This window comes from Centropristis striata, chromosome 4, assembly GCF_030273125.1.
Source record: "Centropristis striata isolate RG_2023a ecotype Rhode Island chromosome 4, C.striata_1.0, whole genome shotgun sequence".
NCBI lineage: Eukaryota > Metazoa > Chordata > Actinopteri > Perciformes > Serranidae > Centropristis > Centropristis striata.
Window position 1 is genome coordinate 34,581,232 of NC_081520.1, and position 24,967 is coordinate 34,606,198.

The 24,967-nt window shown below is 38.2% G+C and overlaps 1 protein-coding gene across 1 annotated transcript in view; it reads right to left on the minus strand.

Moving 5' to 3' along the window:
- Positions 1-6,691: 6,691 nt before the first annotated feature.
- Positions 6,692-24,967, minus strand: part of LOC131970732 (WD repeat-containing protein 49-like) — a 36,014-nt gene continuing 17,738 nt past the window's right edge. The window contains exons 12-17 of the mRNA XM_059332152.1: positions 22,933-23,063; positions 16,442-16,567; positions 16,191-16,304; positions 13,711-13,901; positions 9,944-10,141; positions 6,692-8,547 (exon numbers count right to left, since the gene is read on the minus strand). Coding sequence (XP_059188135.1) covers positions 8,395-8,547; positions 9,944-10,141; positions 13,711-13,901; positions 16,191-16,304; positions 16,442-16,567; positions 22,933-23,063 — 913 coding nt within the window. The 3' untranslated portion in view covers positions 6,692-8,394. The remainder of the gene's footprint in view (positions 8,548-9,943; positions 10,142-13,710; positions 13,902-16,190; positions 16,305-16,441; positions 16,568-22,932; positions 23,064-24,967) is intronic.

Consider the following 24,967-nt stretch of genomic DNA (forward strand, 5'->3'; position numbering starts at 1 on the left):
CTCTCTTCTCTCCTTCATCACAGCCTCGGTTCTTATTCATCTTCATAAGAAAGCCGAGGAAGAGGAGCCAGCTCCTAATAGCTCGCTGATTTACATGATGAGTGTTTAGCCCCATAGACAAACTCCTCGGAAAGGGGACGGGGGAAAATACAAGCACACACAGACACCTTCACACACTCACACACACACACACACACACACACACACACACACACACACAGAAGAATGCAATTTGTTTTCATATTACCAAAACAAAGAATTAGAGGCAGATACACACATACTCACAAATCTATACCCAAACACCCACATAAAGAGAACAAACAAGCCCTGCTATAAACAGATGAGTTAGCACTCGCGCACTGCTTTGCTTGTTTACCGTGTAACTCAATTTGAAATGCTAACACTGCCATAGGCTCAGGGACATGCAGTGGCAGGCTAGTATCATCAGCCCACTTCCTGGCAATTTAACTCCACTCTTTCAACACAGAACAGTTGTGCATTGCCCATGTATTTGACACACAGTGAATTAAATTAATTGGGCATTTTTTGGGGAAGATGTCATTTGCACACTGGACATACTTTGAATTGTAGATGAAGAAGAAACGGGAGGTGGTTGTAATGTACCGCATATATTTAAGTGTGCAAACGTGTTTGTGTAAGTAGCTCTGACTATCTGAGGTGTGTGTGTGTGTGTGTGTGTGTGTGTGTGTGTGCTGTAGAGCTTACATTAATGATAATGACCTCCAGCTCCATCATTAGATTCCATCATTAGTCTGAGATGTGTTGGGGTTTAGGGGGAGGGGGGAGGGGGGGATAATGACAGTGACGAGGGAGAAGAAATTAATGATTAAATTGATCATGTATGTAAATTTGCACCACACATAAAATGAAGCAGACAAGCTCCACTTTAACAGAGGGGGGGAAAAGCACAATTACATGGAATAATTCATCAACAGGCAAGCATGTTTGACAGAATACACTGTTTGTATGGCAGGGAGTTAAAAGTGAAGACTACAAAATTCATTTTTTTCCCCTCTAATAATGCAAACAAGCAAAGATGAAGTTTACCATGTTCACAATCCATGTGTATTGTGTTAGTACAGTACAAAGTACAGATGAGGCTGATGGGAATACCATTCATTTTGCAGTCATTTGATCACAAGTGGTAAACAAATGAAAACTTTCACCTGTTGATGGCTAGATGAAAAATCAGAGCATGAACCAAGTGTAACAATTTTTCCTGAGGAGAACATGGACGTCTGTACCAAATATCATGGCAATCTATCAAACACATCTCCAGCTAATAAATACATCTTTGAATAGCTGTTTATTGTTCATATGCACAGCTGAAACCCCTCAAAAGGTCTCAGTAAGCGTGTTTCCATTAAAGTTGAAGCAAATTTTTGAAGGAAAATTTTGCATGAAAGAAAACGCAAATTAGGGATGTTTCCATCAACTGGTTTAAAGTGAATAATCAAAGCTGAGCTGGCACATTGCACTGCCAAAGATGGCAGTGCAATGTGTTGCTGTAGGCCAGGGGTAGGCAACCAGCAGCTCCGGGGCCATGTGTCTGGAGTGGCTCCCTGTGGTTGTGACAAAAAAATATATACGAAATGTAACGATTAAGTCTTTACATTTTATTTTTTATTTATCATTAGTGCAGGGCCAAAGCAATTTGTTTTCTTCAATTTAACATTTTGGTCAACTAAAATGTGCACCATGGCTTACGAAGGTCTGCGGCTCGGTGCCTAAACCTCCAAATTTTGTCGTATTCAAGTCTAGTTTTGAGTTTCTCTAGCTGGACCAGCTTTAGATATTTCTTGGTTGTTAGGGTAATTTAGACTTAGCAGGCTGTTTGATCTTCATTGTAAGACTCAAAATAATGTTTGCGGCTCTATTCCAACATTTTTTGTCTTGGCTTTTGTTAGTAACGTTAGTAGGCTAATCCGTCAGAAATCAGTAGAAGAAAAGATTGCACGAGTAAGAAAAAAAACAAAAAGAGGTTGCTAATCAGCCAACTTTGGCAACTTACAAGAGAAGATGGAGAGAAGTCTTCAGAAATTGGATTCAACTGGGCAACTTCTAATTGTTCTTAAGTCAGAATTTATTTGAAATAGCGCATTAACTATTTAGCAAATTTTGGTGTTTCCATCAAGCTTTTCTCATGCAAATCTTCAAAATTTGTTGATGGAAACACGACTAGTGATGCAAAATTTTCTATATGAAAAGCATTCAACACATCAAACCTTAAGACTAACAAACAGATGAAGATGAAGTGTAAAAGATGATTTCTACTAAAATAAGGTTAAGCCCAGCAGGTGACAGCTCTATAAAAAGAAGGTAGAGGCGGATACAGAGGAAAGCAAGACAATATGCAGCGAAATGAAAACGGAAAGGCTGGATCCGTAATGTTGCATCAAAGAGTTAGTAATAACTTTTGCAGAAATCATAATCATAATGAAGCACATTTTACTAAATAGTGGCAATTACCTTCTCATACTAAAACTGTTCAACCAATTAATAACAAGAACTTGGAGGAGGAACAGGTGATTAGGCCACAGGAATTTCGATAAAACCGAGCGGAAGAGTTTTGCAGAATTGACAACTCCACATTTATGTTTGTTGGCTGTCGATGATAACAGGTGGAGCTCACAGCAAGAGCTCCAATTAAAATCAAAATCAACCTGCCTGCTCGTAATTGCTTTTCCGCCTCCATATTGTGTGTGTGTGTGTGTGTGTGTGTGTGTGTGTGTGTAAAGTTGGTGCTAAATTTACCGACATCTAAATTTCACAGCCTCGTTATTAGACGAGTTCCCAATATTCACTCTTTTAATCTAGTTTGTTATAATTTCAAGTGATCTTTATGGCTGTGTAAAAACGCAGCGATTAATTCTTGCAGTTTCCAAGTGTGTGTGTGTGTGTGTGTGTGTGTGTGTGTCAGAGGGCAGCGTGTCTTATTTCTCCTGTGGATACCAGAGTACTTTGTGTTGCCGCAGAGATTAGACTGAGCGCCCAGACCCATCAATATCCCTGACTCCTGTATTGCTCACAAACACACACACGCACGCCCATACACACACGCCAACACACACACACACACACTGATGGAGTGAGCGGAACAGACCTGACGCTCTCACTCACCGGTAAATGGCTGCTCTGATGGACTGAACCTATTCACACACACACACACACACACATACACACAGACACACATGCTCTCTCTTTCTCTCTCTCACACACACAAACAAACACACATACACACACACACACACACACACACACACACACACACTCACACTCAGCTGGTGATGGAGTGAGGCCATTCCCTCTCCTCACCTCATGCCCAGTAGCTGGCTGGCGGCCCAGTGAAGACTTGCCAATTGGACCTTCCACCAAATCAACCACACTAACTTTTCTGATGAGCTCAGTACAGTACATACACACACACACACACACACACACACACACACACACACACACACACACACACACACACACACAGTATAGATTCCCCCTGTAGACTCCTGGTGGGCACCTTTCCTCCAGTTCACACTTTTCAGCCATTTCTAAAGTTAGCTATTTAATTTTTTTTTTTTTCAAAAGTGGAGTCCTTTGTCATTTGACCTGCCCTTGAGCATACTTAGACACTTAAATTCTCCTTCTTCTCTACATTTACCATTTTCATTATCCTGAAGAAACTATTACACTATACATTAATATTATATTATTCTTTTGATTGCTTGTATTTTATGGTCATTTAATTAATATTTGTGGGCTTAGGTTATAATCATAAGTACAAATTAAAGACAGACTTTTTTTCTCGTTCCCTAGAGCCTCATCTCTTGACACAGCTTTGATTTTACATATCATTACAGTTTAATATTACAGCTGCATTTCATTCTGATGGTAGTCTTGGGGAGATATTTTGTCAGGCTATTGCTGTTCTCATTCACTGTCAAGTTAACCTGTAAATTAACTTACGTACATAAATACATCATGTTTAATGTCACCTGCATAACTAATCATGCATTTACTTGCAGAAGTAGTTATTTCAACACAAACCTAACCAAGTAGTTCAGTTCACAACCTAAACAAGTTTAAAACAGCGATTTTAACACAGGAATCGTGCAACGTTTTATACGTTTTTGTCAGATATACAACCATTAATGAGAATATGTTGTGTTTTTTTCTTTGCAATACAAGTCTGTCAATCCACCACTTTGGTCTATGGAAATATCTCAACAACTATAGTGGACTTTGGTGATCTCCTTATCCTCTTTACTTATTGAAATGGAATATACAAATATCTACCAGATGTACTGGCACAAACTTTAGGCGTATCCTAATCACCTAAGTAATTTCCTGGCATTTCCTCCACTACCGCCATGACATGACATTTTAAGTGAGATGTCTATTGGATGATTACAATGAAATGTGTTAGACACTCATGTTCCCCTCAGGATTAATTGTAATAACTTTGGTGATCTCCTCACTCTTTTTCTTGAGCCGTCATCAAATCAAAACTTTAATCTGTCCCAAAGTCTGATTTATAACCACATACCTGCAAAGCTGATGACACTACCAGCAGACTCAGTTGTACTTTGTGTCAATTAGCACATTAAAGCATGCAAACACACTAAAGATTGTGGACATGGTAAACATTATACCTGCTAAAGCTGACTGCAAGCATGTTACCTCATATTAGCCTTGTCCAGTGTGATGTGCTGCATGTTCGGTGTCAAGTTGGCAGATAGAGCTGGGATCACTTTGCTGTCTATCTTCATTTTGGGGTTTCTCATCCAAGAAACTGGGCTGCCCAGCTGGTTTTCTATCTATCTATCTCTTTCTCTAGACAAATAGAGGAGCATCATTCATTTTAAAGCAAAAAAAGCCTTTCTTTTTATCTACTTTTCTAACTTTCCATGTTATGTTACACTTATTTATGCCATAACATGTCCAAATCTGTTAATTCTTTACAAAGGCAATCTGAAGTGTTATGACCATAGACTGTATACATAAATTTAGGACCTGGCATGGGGGAAACCCTAACGCAACATTTAAAAAAAAACGATTAGCTTCAGGGTAGGCTAACAGCAAAACGCAAAACATTAAACGAAAGGGAACTTGAGTTTAGAAACCTAAACTTGGCTACTGAAATATGTAAAACAACCGAACCTCCTAAATGAAAATGGGAGAAAAGAACGTGAAAGTACATTTCAGTGCATCTCAATAGATAAGAATATGATCGAGAAGTCCATTTCTAGTAGTTCAAGTCAAATAGGCCAAACCAAGTATTGAGTGCATATAGATGGACATACTTTCAGAGGCAAACATTTACATATTAAACATACTTTTTAAAATTGATCTTTTTTTTTGAGACACTGAATTTTAGGTCTTCATTAAATGTAAGCCATATTCATTATAATTAGAAGAAATTAAATAAATTAAGAAATGAAATGTTTCATTCTGTGTGTAATGGATCTATATAATGTGTTATTTCCACTTTTTGAATTGAATTACAGACATAAATAAACTTTCTATGATATTCTAATTGTTTTAAATGCACCTGTAATACCCACCACTACTGGACCAAGCCTGTTACATAAATTGGCAGATCTATTACATTTCACACAGAAAACATCCTTGCTGGCAATCTGGCCAGAAGTGGTGAGAGGAGAGCCTGCTGGGGCTGAGAGAAGCATCCCTAAGTTTCTAACTGGAACCAATCAGCTCCTGGGAACAATAGTCACTCACACAGACACTCAGCCAAGCTCACCTGCAGCCCATCACACAGGCACCACAGCAGTTAGACAGAGGACATCGCCACATGCACAGAGATTGAAGCATGCATACATTCAGTGGAAATAGTATTCAGATCCCTTACTTAAGTAAAAGTACTAATACCACACTGTGAAATTACTCCACTACAAGTAAAAGCCCTGCATATAAAACCTTACTAAAGTAAAAGTACAAAAGTATCAGCATCAAAATGTACTTAAAGTATAAAAAGTAAAAGTACTTGTTATGCAGAATTGACCAAGTTACAGTGTTATATTCTACATATTCCAAATATATTATTGGATTATTATTGATGCATTTCAATTTTCTCAAGGTAGGGCTCATTTTAACTACTTTATATACTGCTATGAGGTTCAATTTTAAGAAAACGTCTAATCACTTTAAATGCTTTTATGTTAAATCTCGACCTGAAAAGTAACTAAAGTTGTCAGATAAATGTAGTTGAGCAAAAAGTACAATATTTGCTTAAATTGTAGTGTAGTAGAAGTATAAAGTTACGTAAAATGTAAATACTCAAGTAAAGTACAAATACCTCAGAATTGTACTTTAGTACAGTACTTGAGTAAATGTACTAAGTTATATTCCACCACTGCATTCGTCTTAACATAAAGCTCAGGTAGTCAGCATAATCTTTTTTTGCACATTTTCTTGTGCAGATCTTCAGAAAATTTGAATGAAATGACAGCAAAGTTTGTGAAAAAGTACTCTGAAGCCAGAGATGGAAACTGCAAAACTGTATGAAGACAAATAGACCAGTCAAAACAGCTGGGTGCTCCTTTGTATGGCTGTTTGTCAATTAACCATTAACTTTGCCTCTCACGATACCTGCTGTCCATTAAACACAAGATCAATAAACACAGTCGAATAAATATAGTCCACTCAGAGACATCTTTATGGCTTAGTTTATTAATCATAATACTATAAATGTATGAGTTCACATTCACACCAGAACAGCTCCATCAGTATTCCTGACATTAAAATTTATCTAACAGATTAAAAAAAAAAAAAATCAAAAATCAAAATCTCTAATGTGTGGTGTCAAATGTATGTACCAGCCCGAAGCTACTCCGTTGGCAATGAATGGGAGGACTGACTTTGAGAACTCTAGTTAAGACCGCCAACTTTCACTGACTTTTATATTAAAGCAGCACAATCACTTTCATAAGGAACACTCTAATTCCCCTGAAAAATAATGTTGAACGCAGTCTCTCTCTGTTCTCGGAGCATTAGAGTAAAAATCACAGAATTGGGAGCATCACAAATGCTATTTCATTCTTTGTGGTTGTGAAAGGCAGCCGTGACTATTCACTGTTACACACCACACTGTCCTGAGGCACTGAAATAAAATGGGGAAAAGCTGCAATTTCAGTAGTTTTTCTGACTCGTGCTCTTTTGAATAGATGATAGACAATGGCTTAGTTCCCCTTAATACAACTATTATGACATTAAAACATTTATATATATATATTAAATTGCCAAACACTTTTTTACTTACAGCAACTGGAAGAACTTTAATTGTGTGCTGTTTTTGGCACCCCTTGGGGACAAATGTGGTAATGTTTTTATATGAGCACCAACCCAGTCAGTGGCGGACTCAAGGGGGTCAGGAGGGGGGCGACCGGGCCCCCTTATGCCTCCATGGTTGAAAAAGCGTGCTAAAGTGCCCTCAAGAGTGGTGAAAACGAGAGGAAGTGCCTTATTGGCTGCGCTTTACACATGCAAAAATTGACTGGGCGCCCTCTAGGGTGCCCCTTCATACAATAAATGATGATGATGTGCCCTCTAGCAAGAATATGGCAAACCGAAAAAACATGTTGTGGTTAGCTAATAAGGTACAGAAGTTCCTCTCTTTGGTAGCCGACGAACGGGGAATGCGAAAGAGGCGTTGCTTTACTTTTGGCGTCATTATGACGAATGTGAGGTGTTTGCTCTCATTTAGCTCTCAAAGTGCACAAGATTGATGCATTTTACATAAAAATGTACAAATTTTCTCCTGGGGGGCATGCCCTCGGACCCCCCTACATGGTTTGGTACAATGGTTTTAATTGTCAGTACCATATCATTAATTACTTTAATCTGGATCTCCTTTAACTTAATGCTAATCGTAATCAAGGAGGAGGACTATTGCATCATAGCTTTTTGCACGCTGGTGGGGCCCCATGTTGTGCAGATTGTGCCCTTTTTATTTTTTCGCCCCTGCCCTTTAAACAATCTGAGTCTTGCAGGGATTTTGACCCAATGACAGACATTAAAAATAATTATATATAAATAGCTTATCTTCTAGGTCAAATAGTATTAACTTGAGACTGTTTGATTACCAGTTTAAACTTCTTGCAGATGCTTTAAAATGAAGGATAAAATGCTTTGGTTGTTTCTCTGAAATCCCACTCAAAATCATAGCAGATCATCTTAAATCCCTACAGTACGATTCTAAATTGTGAGCAGCTTTACCAGACAGTGACACAAAGTTGTAAAAATGTAGCTAAAGTTGTATAACACCAGCACAAAACACTTTAGATGGACTCAACTCTTCACCTCAATAAATGTTTTCTTTTTACTCCTGTGCCGTCCTCTCCCTCATCTTTTATCTCCACCCTATGCAGAGGTGCCGGGTCCAGGATCGGGGGGTGTCTCACTGGGAGCTGGCGTTGACCTCATGCTTCCCTGCCCTCCCTGGTCTTTCTGGTTCCGCTCTGGTTCCTGCTGTGGGTGCAGAGGTCCAGGTCTCTCCAAGCACCACTGCTCCTCCTGCGGATGACAGGCAGCAGCAGGAAAGACAAAACAGCAAGGACATTTGGGATCAGCACGAGACTGGTAAAAATTGGGACTTTGAATCCACAGATCAGCCTGGGTCGTGTGGATTTGGGAACTTAAAGATTCAGAGCAGAGAAACTCTCATCAAACTGAAGCTCTTTAATGTAGGAAAACTTCTTTTCATTCATAATAATTACCAGTGTATTTTTGATAACCTGATATGCGAAATATGGATATACTGCTTTAGGGTGACCATATTTCTAAACCCCCAAACTAGGACCCTTAAGTTTACTCACATTGCACCATAGGCATTTTCATCAGGATGGGGGACAATTATTTCAGTGCTTAGCACACCTATTGTGCACACCTTTTAACTCCATGGGCGCCATGAATGCAGCATTTTTACTGAATCTCATTTAATTTTTAAAATGATAAGCTACATGGTATCAAGCGTGATATTGCAACCATATTTTTGTGTACCCAATAAACAGCATATAGTCAAATTTAAATATTTTTAATAATTTATTGAAAATGTAAAAACAGCTAAATATTCCATCGGTCAACTGAACAAACTATTCACACAAAAACAAAAAGAGGAGCCACAAACCATTCACTTACATTTTTATTTATAGGTAAGTTTTTATGTGTCATCATAAATAGCCAGTGTAGTCCAACGAGTAGTAGTCGAGTAGATTCTATAAATTATTTTTTTTAAAACATTAGCTCTGATAGTAAGTTTGTTTAAATTGCCTTAATATCAGCGTCTGAGTAATGGTCCCTTATCCCTTCAATTGTCATTATATTGTATGATTCCATCACCAATCAGCACAAGACTTTTGGTATACATTAATGTTTTTCATACTAGTGTGTGTGTGTGGGCATGTGTGTGTGTTTGTGTGAGCCTGAGGCAAACTGGAATGAAGCAACACTCAGCAGACACCGCCGCAGGCTAACTTAATATGGGCCTCATTTGACACACACGCACACACACACACCACACACACACACACACACACGCACACACACACACATATACACACACACACACACACACACACATATATATACACACATATACACACACACACACACACACAACTGTGGCTTGATGCTGAGTTTCACATCCATTTCGTCAACTGGATGCTACCACCCACCAGCACGCTGCGGAGTGGGAGGTGGGAGGTAAAGTCTTTATCAGAGCCAGCCTGCACTGCTGTACGTTTCAACCGTCAGGATCTAAGGCCGTCACCTTGACAGTGTGGTGCTGAACAATACCTCTGCCATCCAAAACAATTTGTTTCACACATGCAGGTTATGTAATGTAATTCAAGCTGCTGCAGTGTACTTAAATGACCCGTGTGTGTGTGTATGTGTGTGTGTGTTTGTGTACCTGTCCAAACAGACCAACGGTATCTCCAGGCAGGTAGCTCAGAGCAACGCTGCAGTCCGATGACGCAGAGAGAAGGAGGAGTCTGTCGCCATGGAGACACATCTCCAGGTGGGTTACACGATCGAGATGTGGGTGGAAACTACACAGAAGTTCTGGAGGTTCTTTGGTTATTCTGTCATCCTGATCAAGACAATAATGCTGAGGGATAGAAGAGGAAAGCAGGAGGTTACTTCTTCTGTGGAAAAAAAACATGCAATTTGCAATTTCAGTGGTGGAATGAAAAGTAATGTTTCATCCCCTTGCTGGCAGATGTGTTGATTTAGATTTTTTCCGATAAAAACTGAAGGATGAAGTGTTCCTTTATGTGTTTTCCTGCTACTTAAGCAGCAAATAAAATATGTAAAAACCCTCTTGGATCAGCCAGGAAATGCTGAAAACAGGGTTGTTATTCTGACAGTTTTTAGAGATACTTGCTTACAGGACAGTGATGCAACAAAAATACTTATGATACATTGCTGTAGATTAAATTACCTTAGTGAAGTTAAAACATCCACAGCAGTAAAATGCAACCGTACAGTTAACCTTTTGACTTACAATGCAAGTCAAAAGGTTAATGCAGCTGTAATGTTCATCAAAGAGTAAGTCAAAGTGAATTCAAAGTAAAAAATGTCAAATGTTGTATTAAAGAAAATATGAATTGGGGATATTTTCATCAACCAGTTTAGACTGAATGAACAAAGCTGCATCAACTTACTTTTGTCAGAAGTTATTCGGAAAAAGTGTTTCCATCTCCCATTTAGCGCATTAACTATTTTTCGAAAAAGACAAAAACCACCTCAAGCGAATGTAAAAACTTTTATAAGCACTTTAACGTTTTATCAAACTTTGGTGTTTCCATGAAGCTTTTCTCATGCAAATCTATAAAATGCGCATAGAAATGTATAGATGGAAACATTTTACTGCACTATCAATACTTTTACTTTTGATCCTTTTAATTTGCTGATAATACTTACAGACCTTTACTTTGGAGGACCTTTAATTGTATGAAGTATCCTTTCATATTTATTCCACAACTGTTCAATTTAGCCTATATAATTGTAATATCACTAACATTTGCCCCCCTTAAATCCTATTGCTGCGTCTGTGAAACTTTTCGTATTTCACAGCACATACAGTCATGGAAAAAATTCATAGACCACCGGTAGACCATAATAACCAATACTATTCTCAAGAAAACCATGGAAAATCATGAGATATCAGCTCTTAAATTAAACTCTTACGAGCTAGTTTTGTTGTTGTCATTATATTTGTCAAAACAAAACAACTGCACCTTTAGTTGTACCAGGCATTAAAATGAACAATAAATTAAAGAAAACAAGGGTCTAATAATTGTTTTCATGACTGTAGCATTCAATGGCAGCATTGGCAGAATTCTTTGAAAAGAAAAATAATAATTGTTATGAGTTTTGTGTTTTAGTGACACGCTTTCAAATGAAGCCTCATACATGCATTTTTGCCTTACAGTTCCTCTGTTATAAGCTTTGGCTCAAAAGAGTTTACCCAAGGCCTACCCCTAACCTGCTGGAGGGCAGCTGGGTTTAAAGATGTCGAAAGGGTCTTAAGTATTGTAGTTACAGTTGCTTATCCCTGTTTGGACAATCGCTATTCAGGGGAGGGTTAAGTGAAAGATTTTGCTGTAAGTCAAACACAGTGCATTTATTGCAATCAACACAAATAATTAACTTTACTCTGCATGTTGTGCAATATGCAAAATAACCAGCACAAACGACTGCATCATGTTGGGACGAGACCTGCTGCTGAACTGCAACAGTGTTGCGTCTGAGAGCACACCACTGTATACTGTGCAATCATGTTAGTCATCCAGCTGATTTCCAAAGCCTGCTCCAAACTTGCCAAAGGACAGGATTTCTACCAGAGCACTGAGCTTGTCCAACTTCTTCAACTCTGCTACATATATACATAAATCTCCATAAATTAAACTGGAAGCCAAATGAGACGCACCCATCTGAATTCATCCCCTCTTATAAACTGTGACAGAGAGTTGAGCTCTGAATATTGTGGCAATAATACCCGAGAGGGTGTTCTTTTACTGCGATTATGAGCATGACAGTGATGCAGCTACGCCTTACACCGATGGCGCGATCCAAGTCTTTATAATCAAGAGTCAAAAAGTCAAAGGGCCTCTGTGAGGTGTCAGAAACTTCAGTTACCAAACATGAGCAATGCATGTAAAGGGTTCATGTGCTTAAGTGAATCTCTAATCAGCTAACTTGGCTCAAATTACTCATTTAATTAATTCACTTCTGGAAGGTGATTTGCCAAAAAGTGTCACAGTAAATTAGACTTTTTACACACATTTTAGTGTCAAAAAGTGTTAACAAAAAGGGATGCAAATTGCAAACAATACTCCTCCTTTTCAGTCAAACTGCTTGCAAAATTGAAAATAAAATACCAAAGGGGATGGGGACATTGCCTCCTTCTGCTAATATATCAGTGGAGATTTTCTAAATGATTGACTGGTCTGCTTGTACTACAGCAAGCTACCGAGGCTTCAAAATGACAGCACTGTCTGTCATTTTGAAGAGTGAACAACATGCCTGATCCAACGGAAATATGGAGGTTCAGTCTGTCTTCATTGTCTACTACAGTCTGTCTCTTGATCTCTACCCTTCTCTCTGTCTTTTTTTCCATCACTCTCTCTCTTCTTTTTTTTTTTTTTTACAGAAGACACAAATGTCACAGTGAAATGTACTTTCAGTGTGATCCACTGCAGTTCATATTCATGTGTGTGCATCAGTTGTGGAATGTAACTAAGTAGATTTACTTAAGTACTGTACTTATTTTGGGGTACTTGTCCTTTACTTGAGTATTTCCATTTAATGTAACTTTATAATTCTACTTCAACACATTTTAAGGTAAATATTGTACTTTTTACTCCACTACATTAAGCTGACAGCTTTAGTTACTTTTGACATAAACATTTTTATTTTAAATTTTAAACCTCATAACAGTATATTAAGTAGTTAAAATGAGCCCTATCTTGAGGAAATCAAAATGATGCTTACATAAATGCATCAATACAAATAATCCTATAATATATTCAGAATATATAAAACAATCTGAGTCTGTACGTTCTGCATAACGTGTACTTTTACTCATGATACGTTTAGTTTACTGATAAGTACATTTTGATGCGCATACTTTTGTAATTTACTAAAATATGTCTTGAATGCAGGACTTTTACTTGTAGTGGAGTCATTTCCCAGCGTGGTATAAGTACTTTTACTGAAGAAAGGGATTACAGCAACCTACGATGTAATAATTTCCTGCTAATGAAATAACGCCTGAAAATGTAATAAAATTTGGATTTAACTCGATCAAAAATGCAATGAAACCCAATAATGTAATAACTTCACCAACAATGTAATAAAATATCCTGACTGGTAGAATTCCAGTTCTAAACGTACCTCTTCACAGATTTCCAACAAATCAAGCAACAACTTCCTGAAAATGTAATAAGATATTACATTATCGGTAAAAATGTTATTACAAGGTCAAGTCAGGATACTTTTTGACATAATTGGTGAAGTAATTACATTATTGGGTTTTATTACATTTTCGATCGAGTTAAGTGCAAGTTTTATTACATTTTCATGCGTTATTACATTATCTGGAAATTATTATATTGTAGGGTGCTACAGGGATCTAAATACTTCTTCCACCACTGGTCTGCATTAAACACCTACCTGTATGTCCCAAGTCTTGACTGTTCCCTCCCTATCAGCTGTGACTAAATATTTTCCACAGGGGCTAACAGACGTAACAATAGAGCCCAGATCCCTGTTGTGAGCTGTGAACTGTCCCACCAGACAGCTGTGGACGGTGTTCCAGAGTCTGACCACACCCGAACCTCCACTTGATACCAGGTCTGCACCACCTGTTGGAAATGTGGGAATATACAGAAGGTTTTGCCTTAAAAAAATGGGTCTGATCTAGGACACCTGAACCTCATAGGTATGCATGTAACTACTTATACGCTGCAAAAAAAGTTGGGTGAACTCAAAATTTCAAGGCAACAAACTTCGATAAAATTTAAAGTTGGACAATTAAACTAAATATTTTAAGTTTTGTTTTTGACTTTGCTCAACTCTGAATTCTTATAATTTTACATTGTAATAACTTTTAATCCTTACTCATGCTAACTTCTACAATGTGCTGAATTGGCACGATTGTAACGTCGCTATGACATGTCAGCTAATGTTGCAACCACAATTTTGAGTTAGCATTGATACACTAATGGCTACTCTTGTAGCTGTAACAAGCAGCGCCACTAGCATCAGTTAGCAGCTAGCATCAGTTAGCCGCTAGCTTTCGCTAATGACCGAATTTCACCGCTTTCCCGCATTTCACAACAAAGAAATAAGAGTTAGCAGAACTATTGTCCCTTGTTGTGAACCCCAACTTAAAGATATAAGTATACTCACAAACTTGTTTTTGAGCATACAACTGGCTTCCTTTGTTGCGCTAACTTACATTATTGCCCTAAATGTCAATAATTTATATTTCCAAGTTTTACCAACTTAAATCCCTGTTTTAGGCCAAAAAACACAAGTTGGTTTTTTTTGCAGTGTAGACGAGGACTCAACAACACACACACACACACACACACACACACACACACAGTCAGTCAGTCAGTCAGTGTGAGCAGCAGACAAAAAGGCCAGGGTCTGATTTTTTTTTTAGCTACTGCTAGCCGAAGCAGCAGCTCCTGCAGGAATAACACTGGGAATAAATCAAACTGGAGTAAAAAAAAACAAGCAACCACTGATGTAGTTAAAATAGAGACAGAAAGAAAGTTCAGAGCTTGAGTTACTGCATATGAAAAGTAGTTAAAAATGAGAAACTTGAAGCAAACTCACCACATCAAACAATCATTGATGTGTAGCTACTGTACAGTAAGTAAGATACCCAAAGCCTTACTGTCTTTGTAATGTGTAAACACAAGCGTGCGTTTATGTATTGCAACTGTCTATTTCAACAAGAAAAACAAGGCTGTATATGCAGTATATTTGGCATTTAAGAAAGGCTTTTGATCGTAGAAGTCTTTCAACTCTCTGAAGTTACTTCACTGTGTTTGCATCAACTGTAACTGTTCAAATCAGAAGAATCTCACATCACTAACTCAAGTTGCAGTATATACCGGCAGAACAGGCTTCAGCCTCAGCTCTAAAAGTAGAATCACCACCTGGTTTCTGAAGCTTTTGGCTTTCATAAGTTTAATAAGTGTATTTTCTGGCCAAGAGTACATGTTAGCAATAATCAATTTCAGCAATAATGTGAGTCAGCTAAAAAAAAAACAGATTTAAGAGTAATTGGCTTCGTAAGTGCATCTCCCTCTCACCTCCCAAACAAAGAAGAGTTGAATCTTACTGAAATGAAAATTGAAAAGAGAGGTGAATATTTGGAAAGAACTACAATAAAACTTTAACATATGCTGGTTACTGAATTACAGGAGATGTATGGGAAGATTCATTCTTTTTAACTTCATTTGTTGAATTCACCCTTCTGGTTAGCACTAGCTTAATCAGAAAAGTTAAAACTCCCCCCGCACGCATGATTTGTATTGTCCCACGGGATGGCCACATATCCCACATGTGCAGACTATTCTGCAGATTCACGGGTTCAAACGAAACCAAACTTTTTAATGGATAACAGTTTTTGAGCCAAAGACCAAAATTTTGCCCGCAAATGATTATCTTTGGGCTAGCCCATCGCTGGGATTTTTCATTCATTATCCATAACTGCATATCCACAATCGGGTCTCCGGGCGAGAGGCGGGGTGATAAATTAAGACATGAAATATTTCATTCTGTGTGTAATGGATCTATAGAATGTGTTATTTCCACTTTTTGAATTGAATTACTGACATAAATAAACTTTTCTATGATATTCCAATTTATAGAGATGCACAAGTAGGTGCAAAATTTGAGTTCATCACCTCAACAAGAAGCATATAGCTATAAATGTGTACTAATAATATTAGGCTGATTGGTCCAGTAGTATGCAATATTACAGAAAGACAGATACAAATATGCATGCACGCGCACACACACACACACACACACACACACATACAGACGACTAAACACAAGAGATCTGATAAAATAACTCACACTCTAAAGATGATGAGGACTATAGTGTTGCTGTTTATTTTCCAATATTTCACCTGTAGCTGTAGCCGCAGATGTGCGTCCTGGTATGAAGAACAATCTAGTGACGGCAATGGAGTTATCAGAGTCTTCTCTCCCATTCACACCAAGATGAGAATCTGGAAAATTATCTGGAAAATCAGAGTCGAGCAAAGAATAAAAAATAAGTAAAGAGAGACGGATCACAAACAGAAAAGCAAGGAACAATTGCAAAATAAAGTGTTTGCTGAATTTAGTCGCATCTGTGCGTGAAAGTGAGACTCCTTGCCTTCTCTGTGTTCAGCATGTGGCCGCAGTTTTCTCAAAGCTTTCTCTGTGCTGTTGTTCCACACTATAATCTCTCCATCATAGCTTCCTGCACACATCAGACACGGGACGAAACAAAGTGCAAGAGCTTATGATAAACTCGCACATTGCTTTTTCGCATTTTTGAAATCACAAATACACTGCAAAAACTGACAGACATTTAGATGAACCAAGTCCATTAAAACAGACATAAAATGAGACGTTTTCCAAAGAAATATAATACAAATTTTCAGTCAACCCTTTTACTTTCTCTTGTGCTGCTGAATCATGCAAGCCAGCCACTAAAAAACACTTTAAAGATGATAAAGCTCAACATCTGTCCCCAGCTCCCATCTGCTCCACCACTCAACATTCACCTCAAGAGAAAGTGCTTTTCAAATAATCTATATTATATATAGGAAAATATGTGTGTGTGAATGTGTTTATTAAAAGAGGCAGGGATCTCATCAGGTGGTTTGACAATTGAACAGCAGGACTTAATGAGATATGTGAGGAGTGTGTTCGCTATGGGAGGTGTGTATGTGTGAGCAATAGGAGGTATAAAGTTTATGAGAGTGTGGCTCGCCTGCATTATTCATGCAGCCCAGGGCCAGCGTCTGTATTTCAAGTGACTTTTATCATGCCATATCTGTGTGTGTGTGTGTGTGTGTGTGTTTGTGTGTGTGTGTGTGTGTGTGTGTGTGTGTGTGTGTGTGACAGAGACATAGAAGGATAAAGAAATAGAGAGGGTGTAGTTATCTACATCATCCACACAATGTTAAAGATTTATTGAAGTGGGGTTGTACTGCTGTGGACTGGGGCAGGCGCAAAACATATTTTCACCACCTAAAAAAAAATCATTTTAAGTGTACATTTAGGGAACTGAGGCTGTTCTGTGCTCTAATCAATGTCACCAAAATGTAATTTTACATTGCAATACACAGGAGTCGCTGGTCTACCGCTGCCTCGATCAGTTAGTTTGTTTGTGTTATTGTGTGACTTTGGTGAATCTGAATTACTGTAGGTAATACAGTAACTATGAAGCACCTACCCTAAAATTAGAAGTCAGAAGTCAGAATCAGAAGTATTTCGGTCCATTAATTTTTATACAAAATGAGAAAACTTCTCACTTGATTTATTACCTCAGAATTTTTTTAGGACAACACTATGGTCTCAATCTCTAGTAAAAAATCTTCTTCAAGACAATTTTATGTTAATAGTTCAAATAATGGCCCCATTTAGAAGAAAATAGAAGATAAAGAATCATATGATTTGGGGCGTGGCTACCTTTGATTGACAGGTGGCTAACAAGGTGAGCCGTCATCAGAAGAGAGGCAGAACAATGCGTATCCACGGCAACGTGTCAATAAAGTTATATATAACGTAGCTGTAATGCAACCGGTGTAGAGAGGCGTGTAGTCAGTGTCGACATATCCCTCCTCAACAGTCCAAATATGGTCTGCTCCCCGAATCCAACAAAAGATGGCGACGCAAGATGGCGACAAGTGTAACACTGAACTCGATGCCTCCAACAGGCAGTCCACAAACCAATGGGTGACGTCACGGTCACTACGTCCAATATTTATACAGTCTATAGATAAAACAAATACACAGAATAGCATATAATTTAGGCCTGTAAACGCATGGATAAATGTTCATTAAAAGGAGAACAAAAAGATGAAAGTACGTAGAAGAGCCTACTTTTAAAAGAGTAGTCCATCAGTTTAGCATTGCACTGTGATAACACTTAACTTAAACAAAGAATGTTTTTCTATGTTTTCTTCTTCCTTGTCAAAACCTGGCGCCTACATTACCCACAATGCAACTGCCGACAGTTAGGTCAGAGATTGTTTTGCCAGTAGCAACTAAGCATCTTGAATCACAGATAAGAAGCAAGCCACATAGTTTGGTTAAGCTAACAACTCCACACATGTTCATTGTATTTTTTAATTAATTTTTTCCTTTTCAAACGCTGCCTCGAGCGACTTCACGCAGCTCCCTCTGAAACCTCTAAGGATTTATATAACTTCCCCTTTAACTCAATAACTTGTCAAGAAAGGAATTTAAAATATATACAGAACATATAAATCAGAGCAACCTCTGCTTAAAAAAGATGTCATTGCTGTCATTCAGAGTTGTGATTTCTACGTTCACATTTCCATTTCTAAAACATTTTTGGCTGTCCATCAAAGTTCAGACGAGTTGGTCCTCGGTCGCTTGGAAGGTGTTCAGCCATGGAGGATTAAGGGATCCGAGGAAAGGGAGGGGGGAGGGGGGGGTTGTGACTGAGGGAGGTACACAGGACCCCTGTGTACATGTACCCTGCTGTGTGTGTGTGTGTGTGTGTGTGTGTGTGTGCTTATGTGTGTGTTTGTGTGTGTGTGTGTGTGTGTGTGTGTGTGTGTGTGTTTGACAGTGTCTGTGTGTGAGAAGCCAAGCGGAACCCAGCAAAGACTCTGAATATGGATGAGGAGGCTTCAGTCCCACGTCAGCCAAATGCTCCTGCTGCAACTTGATTCAACTTGAGACACAAACAAACAGATGCATGAACACGCACAATCACCCTCACACACACACACACACACACACACACACGTGTGTCCAACAGAACTTTAAATTGACTTTTGTCACCGGTGGCCTTGACGCCACCACTGCTTTCACTTGGCACATAACTAACACATAATTTGGCAGTACGCATGCTTTGATGTGAAAACAGCGTTACTCACTGCAACCCTGAAGAAATGTGCTGGCAACTGAAACTAATGCGTCATCGCTTTTAGACGCAGTCTTTGTGCTCGGCGGATTTGAGGAAGAAAGAATTAGCGAAAATAGCTAATGTAGAAAATCACCAAGCGGGAGTTCACATCCACCTTTTGCTTTAGTGTGCGAGTATAGATAGGTGTGGAAACGAAAGAAATCGAGACGTGTGTGTGTGATTCATGCTTTTTTCCACATTTGCCTGTAGGCCTGAGAGAGACACAGGATATTAAAGCGTAGGAGGAATTTATGAATGAATTACACTATTTTATGATTTTTTTTTTGGACAAGAGATGAGTTGATTTGGATGAACCAGTACTTCTGACAACAAAAGAACCTTACAAACCTGCAAGGTCACAAGTTTAACACCCACAAAGACTTCATGAACAACATACTGGTTTAATCTTTTGTCTCCCTGGGAAACCATAAACTCAGCCAAAGTGCAGAGTCCTTCTCATAATAATAATAAAAAACATTTTTTAAAGAATCATTTGTATTCATCCGAGTCAAAGAAATAAATCACAGATAAAAGGGGATTTCTTGCTGGCAAACTGTATAACATTCAATCACAGCTTTTGTTTTGTCAATTTCCTGCAACAACTATTAAGAAAAGGATTCAGAGACTTGGTATAAGCCTGAAATGCAATCACACTGTCACATTTCAGAGACCCGAGCAAATAAACACACCTTTAAACACACCTACATTCATTATTTTGTTCTTTCTCTTTCTAGCATATACAAACCCCAACCCCTGCAGCCTAAACACACAAACACACACACACGCTTGAAAGACAGAAAGTACTATGTCTCATTTCTCCTGACTCCCACTGAGAGAGCTCTAATAAACATAATTTAAATTGGGCATTTGGATTAAATTGGAGGTGGAGGGTGCGGCGTGGGGCTGTGTGTGTGTGTGTGAGTGAGTGAGTGGGGGGAAGAAATGCAGCAGGCTAACTAGGGAGATGAGCTAAAAAAATAAACAGAAGTGAACAGGGAGTGTCAGTTAGAGACAGGGAAAAAGAGAGGAAGCAGGCAGAGAGAAGAGGAGCTGAAAACACTGACAAAGAAATTGGGGAGCGAACTTTGAAGAAGTTTCCAAGTTCACAGAGTAGCTCCTGAATCGTGCTTTTGTTCCAGCTCCAGCTATTCATTTCCTTCCAAACCATTTCTCCCTCCAGCTTCGAGAACACCCACTCTTATCTACCTTTCCACCTCCATCCCTCTCTTTATCGCTCTCTATACTTATCTCTGGGGTCGACGTGTCCCAGAAGGCCAGAGAAGGTCTGGTTTGTGTGTGCACTCTCCTTGCACAGACTAGTAAGCTGAAACTAAACTTTCAGTGCGTGAGCCAAAGTGAAACAACTTCACAAACTGAAGAGCATACTCGGGCAAATTGGGTGCAGAGTGTTTGTAGTTTGATGGTTATAGAAGTGGACCAGTGACTGGAGGCTTGCCAGTTCAATCCCTCAGGCAGAAAAATGTAAGAATGTGATGGGAGCCGAGGCGTCTTGCTGGTATTTTAAAGTATTCCATCCGTGCATGCTAAAGACCTTCAAAGACCAGGTCATTCTGCTTACATATTAATAAGATGTTCATTTTTTAATGTTACTTGTGAATGATTTTGAGTCTTTGGTTATTAGAGGTTGTCAGTCTTGAGTTGTTCGATGTGACAGCTTGGAAAATGGGGTGAAATGGCACAGGGTTGATTTCCAAGATCCACAAAATTATTCCAAAAAATAATGCATGTGCAAGAACTTTGGAAACAAGTTCCAAAGTTTGTATGAACTTGAAATAAAAATATAGTGATTGGAAGAAGAGAAAAAAATCCTCATCTGCTCTTCCATTAGCCAGAGGCGCCCAGCGATTCTGCATTTTAATAAGGTGCGATTTTACGATTACTACTGATTTCACATGTGTGAGTCTTTTGCATTTCATAGTCCAGGCACTGATTAGTTTCCTGGACATATTGATGGTAATTCTGTATAATTTTCTTCAATGTATTCTGCAATCCCCTTTGCACTCTCTTGACAAGCCTCTCAAAATAGTATGACACATACAGCAGTGGTGGAATGTAACTAAGTACATTTACTCAAGTACTTAGGTATTAAAAATTGGTATTGAATGACATGTAGATACTCGATCATACTGGAGCAATTTGGTCGGTGTCTTAAAGTATGAAAGTTCTGTACCCAGCCATAATAAAAAGATAAAAAGAGGAGAAGAAGATAGTTGGTCTAAGTAATTTTCCCTCCATGATCTCTGTGGGTAGTGCTCACTTTCGGTTTTATCCCTCCCTCACACAGAAAAACTAAAATTTGAAAATACAAGTAGTACAATTAATGACTAAGAATAAGTCAAATAAGAAGTGTATGTAATTATATTATTGTAAACATATTTAAATATCTCTCGTATGAGACAAATATTACCAATGAGCGGAGTACAGTATGTGCCTTTGTTTTAGTCATATATACTGCTTGACCTTTCCAGTTCACCTGCCTTTAACACAGCTCTAATTAAGAATTTAATTAGAACGGGACTTGCCAATTAATGGGCTCTGGCATATAAAGGTGTCAGCCTGTGGTGGAGGCAAATGTCAGCTCAGAATAGAGAAAAAAGAAAGCTTTGAAACATATGAGGAATAAAATAGTGATTTGTGAAATAAACTGTCAAAAAAGCATTTTTAACAATGAATCTTTCAGCAGTTTGGCCAACAACTTGCAGCAAGGAACAACTCTTTAAAGGTTCTGGCAGACCTGAAAACACCAGATGTTTCTAATTAGTTCATTTTCAAATCACCTATACCTGTTTTTTTTTTTTACTTGTATGGTCTAATTTGACTGTATTTATAATATGTATTGTTTACATTCATAGGTATGCAAGGCTGTGCAGGCACACATATATAAGCACAGTTAAACTTTTGATTGTCAATTCTGAAATAAATTAAAATTCTTCCTGCCTACACATCTGCACAGACACACATAAAAACACAGAGCTATTTTCAGCAGAGAGCGATGTGTGGAGCATGAGTCCTTGATAACAACACCACTTACTTTAATCAGCAGATTACTTCTCCCAGTTATTTTTTCGCTTCACTAAAGTTTTTTTTTTTATAAGATTCATTTTTTATTTCCTAGCCTTTGTTTTTTCCTCTCTTCCAATCTCACTTGTTCCTCTGCATGAGCTCTCATTGTTAATTTAAGTCATGAAAGGGAACGCACAGAAATACAGGACCTCATGACACTGTGTACACTTCTGTTCAAATAAAACTTGATGTAGCATTCACAGTAAGTCAATCGCTTAATAAAATGTGTTGGTTACAGTTGCCTGTAACGCTTTATATTAAGGTCCTTGTAATAACCATTAATTAACAAGTAATAAGGCCCTTGTAAGCCCTTACAAGATGCTTATTAACATTATTGTGTGTTTATAAGCTTATATAAGTGTTAATAATGGCATTACGAACACCCATGACCCACCCATTATGTCTTTGCCATGCCTTTATTAATCTTATTTTGTTTGCTTATTGATATTAAAATATACTTTATTGCTCATCTATTATAAGTTAACTATAAGTTAACTATGCTTTTTGCAACTACCGGATCTAAAGCGAGAACAATGTCTTATTACTTGTTAATTAATGGTTATTAAGGACCTTATTATAAAGCGTTACCCAGTTGCCTTTTTAGTTGTCGTGGGTCCCCACAAGCATACACTAACCTGTGACTAGAGTGTGTTGAGGCAGAAAAGCGGCACAGAGGACGTCACTGCGGTGCTGAGCGCCACCCTTCCAGTCTGACGGCTCAACAAAAGACTGTGAGAATGAATGCAGACGGAAAACTGTTACCATCCTACAGAGACACAGAGAGAAGGTGGTGGGGAGACATGAGAAGGTGACATGGTGATGCACAACCTGGTCAATGAACACATAAAAAACACACACACACACACACTAGGCCTGTCACGATAATTACTATATCGACTTATCGTTCGATATATAAAAATGGACACGATAGTTTTTTTCTAGACTCAATATATTGTTGATTACATGCAGGACTTTTTGTGCTTTTTTGTGTTGTGTTTAAAGTAATGCTGCAAATATTTGACAGGCGGTACAGTTTGCCGAAAAAACTATATTTCCGAAGCAGCCATTCCAGCTGTTTATATGTTATTTTAATAATGAAATAATATAATACATAATGTTTATCTCAGTGAATTTTTTTGTAAACAGAGCCTGAAAGTCTATTTTATTTGTTTTGATTGTAGTTTAACTATTTATGTTTTATTTATCTAGGATATTTTAATATTTCTTTTCCACATTTCAATTCCAATGTTTAATATTCTCGAGATTTCAAAATTCATTGCCGTGGAAAAGGATGTACTTATTATGCTTTGATATTGTTATAAAACTAAAACATCGTTTATTGTGATAGTTTTTGGGAAAATATATCGTCCTTAAAAATGTGTTATTGTGACAGGCCTAACACACACACTCACACGCACACGCACACACACACACACACACACACACACACACACACACACACTACACTAACACCAGTAACAGCAGCTGTAATATTAGTAGTGATGACAGTGGCAGTAATTGTGATGTTAGCAGGAGACGTCTGTAATAGTAGTAGCAGTAGATGTAATAATAGTAGTGGTGATGATAGTAGCAGTAATAGTACTAATGGAAGATGATGTACTAATAGCAGTGATGCAGGGTTAGTACAGCCTAAAGGACAATGTAGCCACTTTCATGCACATTCAAAGTACCGAAACCAAAACTTTCCAGGCTCAAAGCCTTTATCATCTCATCTAAATTTACAGCAATCAATATAAACTGTGTATCTTACCTGATGTTCATTGTATTTTTTAGAGATTATTATTATTTTTGCTAAATTAGTGATCAAAAGATGACATATATATAGCTAATAGCTAGCTTAGATCATGTGAGTGTGAGTTTGTAATTTTGTGTTGTTTTTAAGGGTCTGCTTTTGCTTATGTTTTATTATTGGTTTGTTTTTACTGTTTACTTATTTTATGGTCTTATTTTTTAAAAGTTTTACTCTTGTGGATCACTGTGTGAACTTGCTTTGTGAAAGGCACTATACTAAATAAACTTTACTCAATTACAGCAGGAGTAATGGTATAGCAATAGTAGCAGTAGCTGTAGCAGGGGCAGCAACACTAAAAGTAGAAATAGTGCTCGCAGTAGAGATAATACCAGTAGTTGTAGAACCAGTAGCAGAAGGAGCTGCACTCATAGTTATACAGTAGTGGGAGTAGTAGTAGTAACAGTAGCAGTTAGAGCAATAGCAGTGATAGTAGTGGTGGTAGCAGAAGTAGTGCTAACAATAGTAATAGCAGTCACAGTAGTGGTAGAAGAGGCTGTTTTCATAGTTATATATCTCTAAATGAGGCATAATGAGTAAGAATATTGTAATATAAGTTGTATTTTTCAGCCTGATCTCCGCTCAAAAACGTCAATATAGGTTGTGTGTACAAGCAGCGAAATATGAACGATTTTGACATATTTCACGACCGCTGCAATGCGTCAGCCGCCATCTCGCTGACATAGTAGTGACTGGCGGCGAAGCAAAGTTAAAATGGCGGATTTCCGCCTTGATTGGAGGTTGGGGTGGTGGTTGGGTCGAACAAAGGAGAGCGGGGTTCGCGTCCCCGTAACTTGCGGTACAGTGACCCTTGTAACTACTTCACTTCCGGCATTTACATACTTTTATTTTCTGTTTAA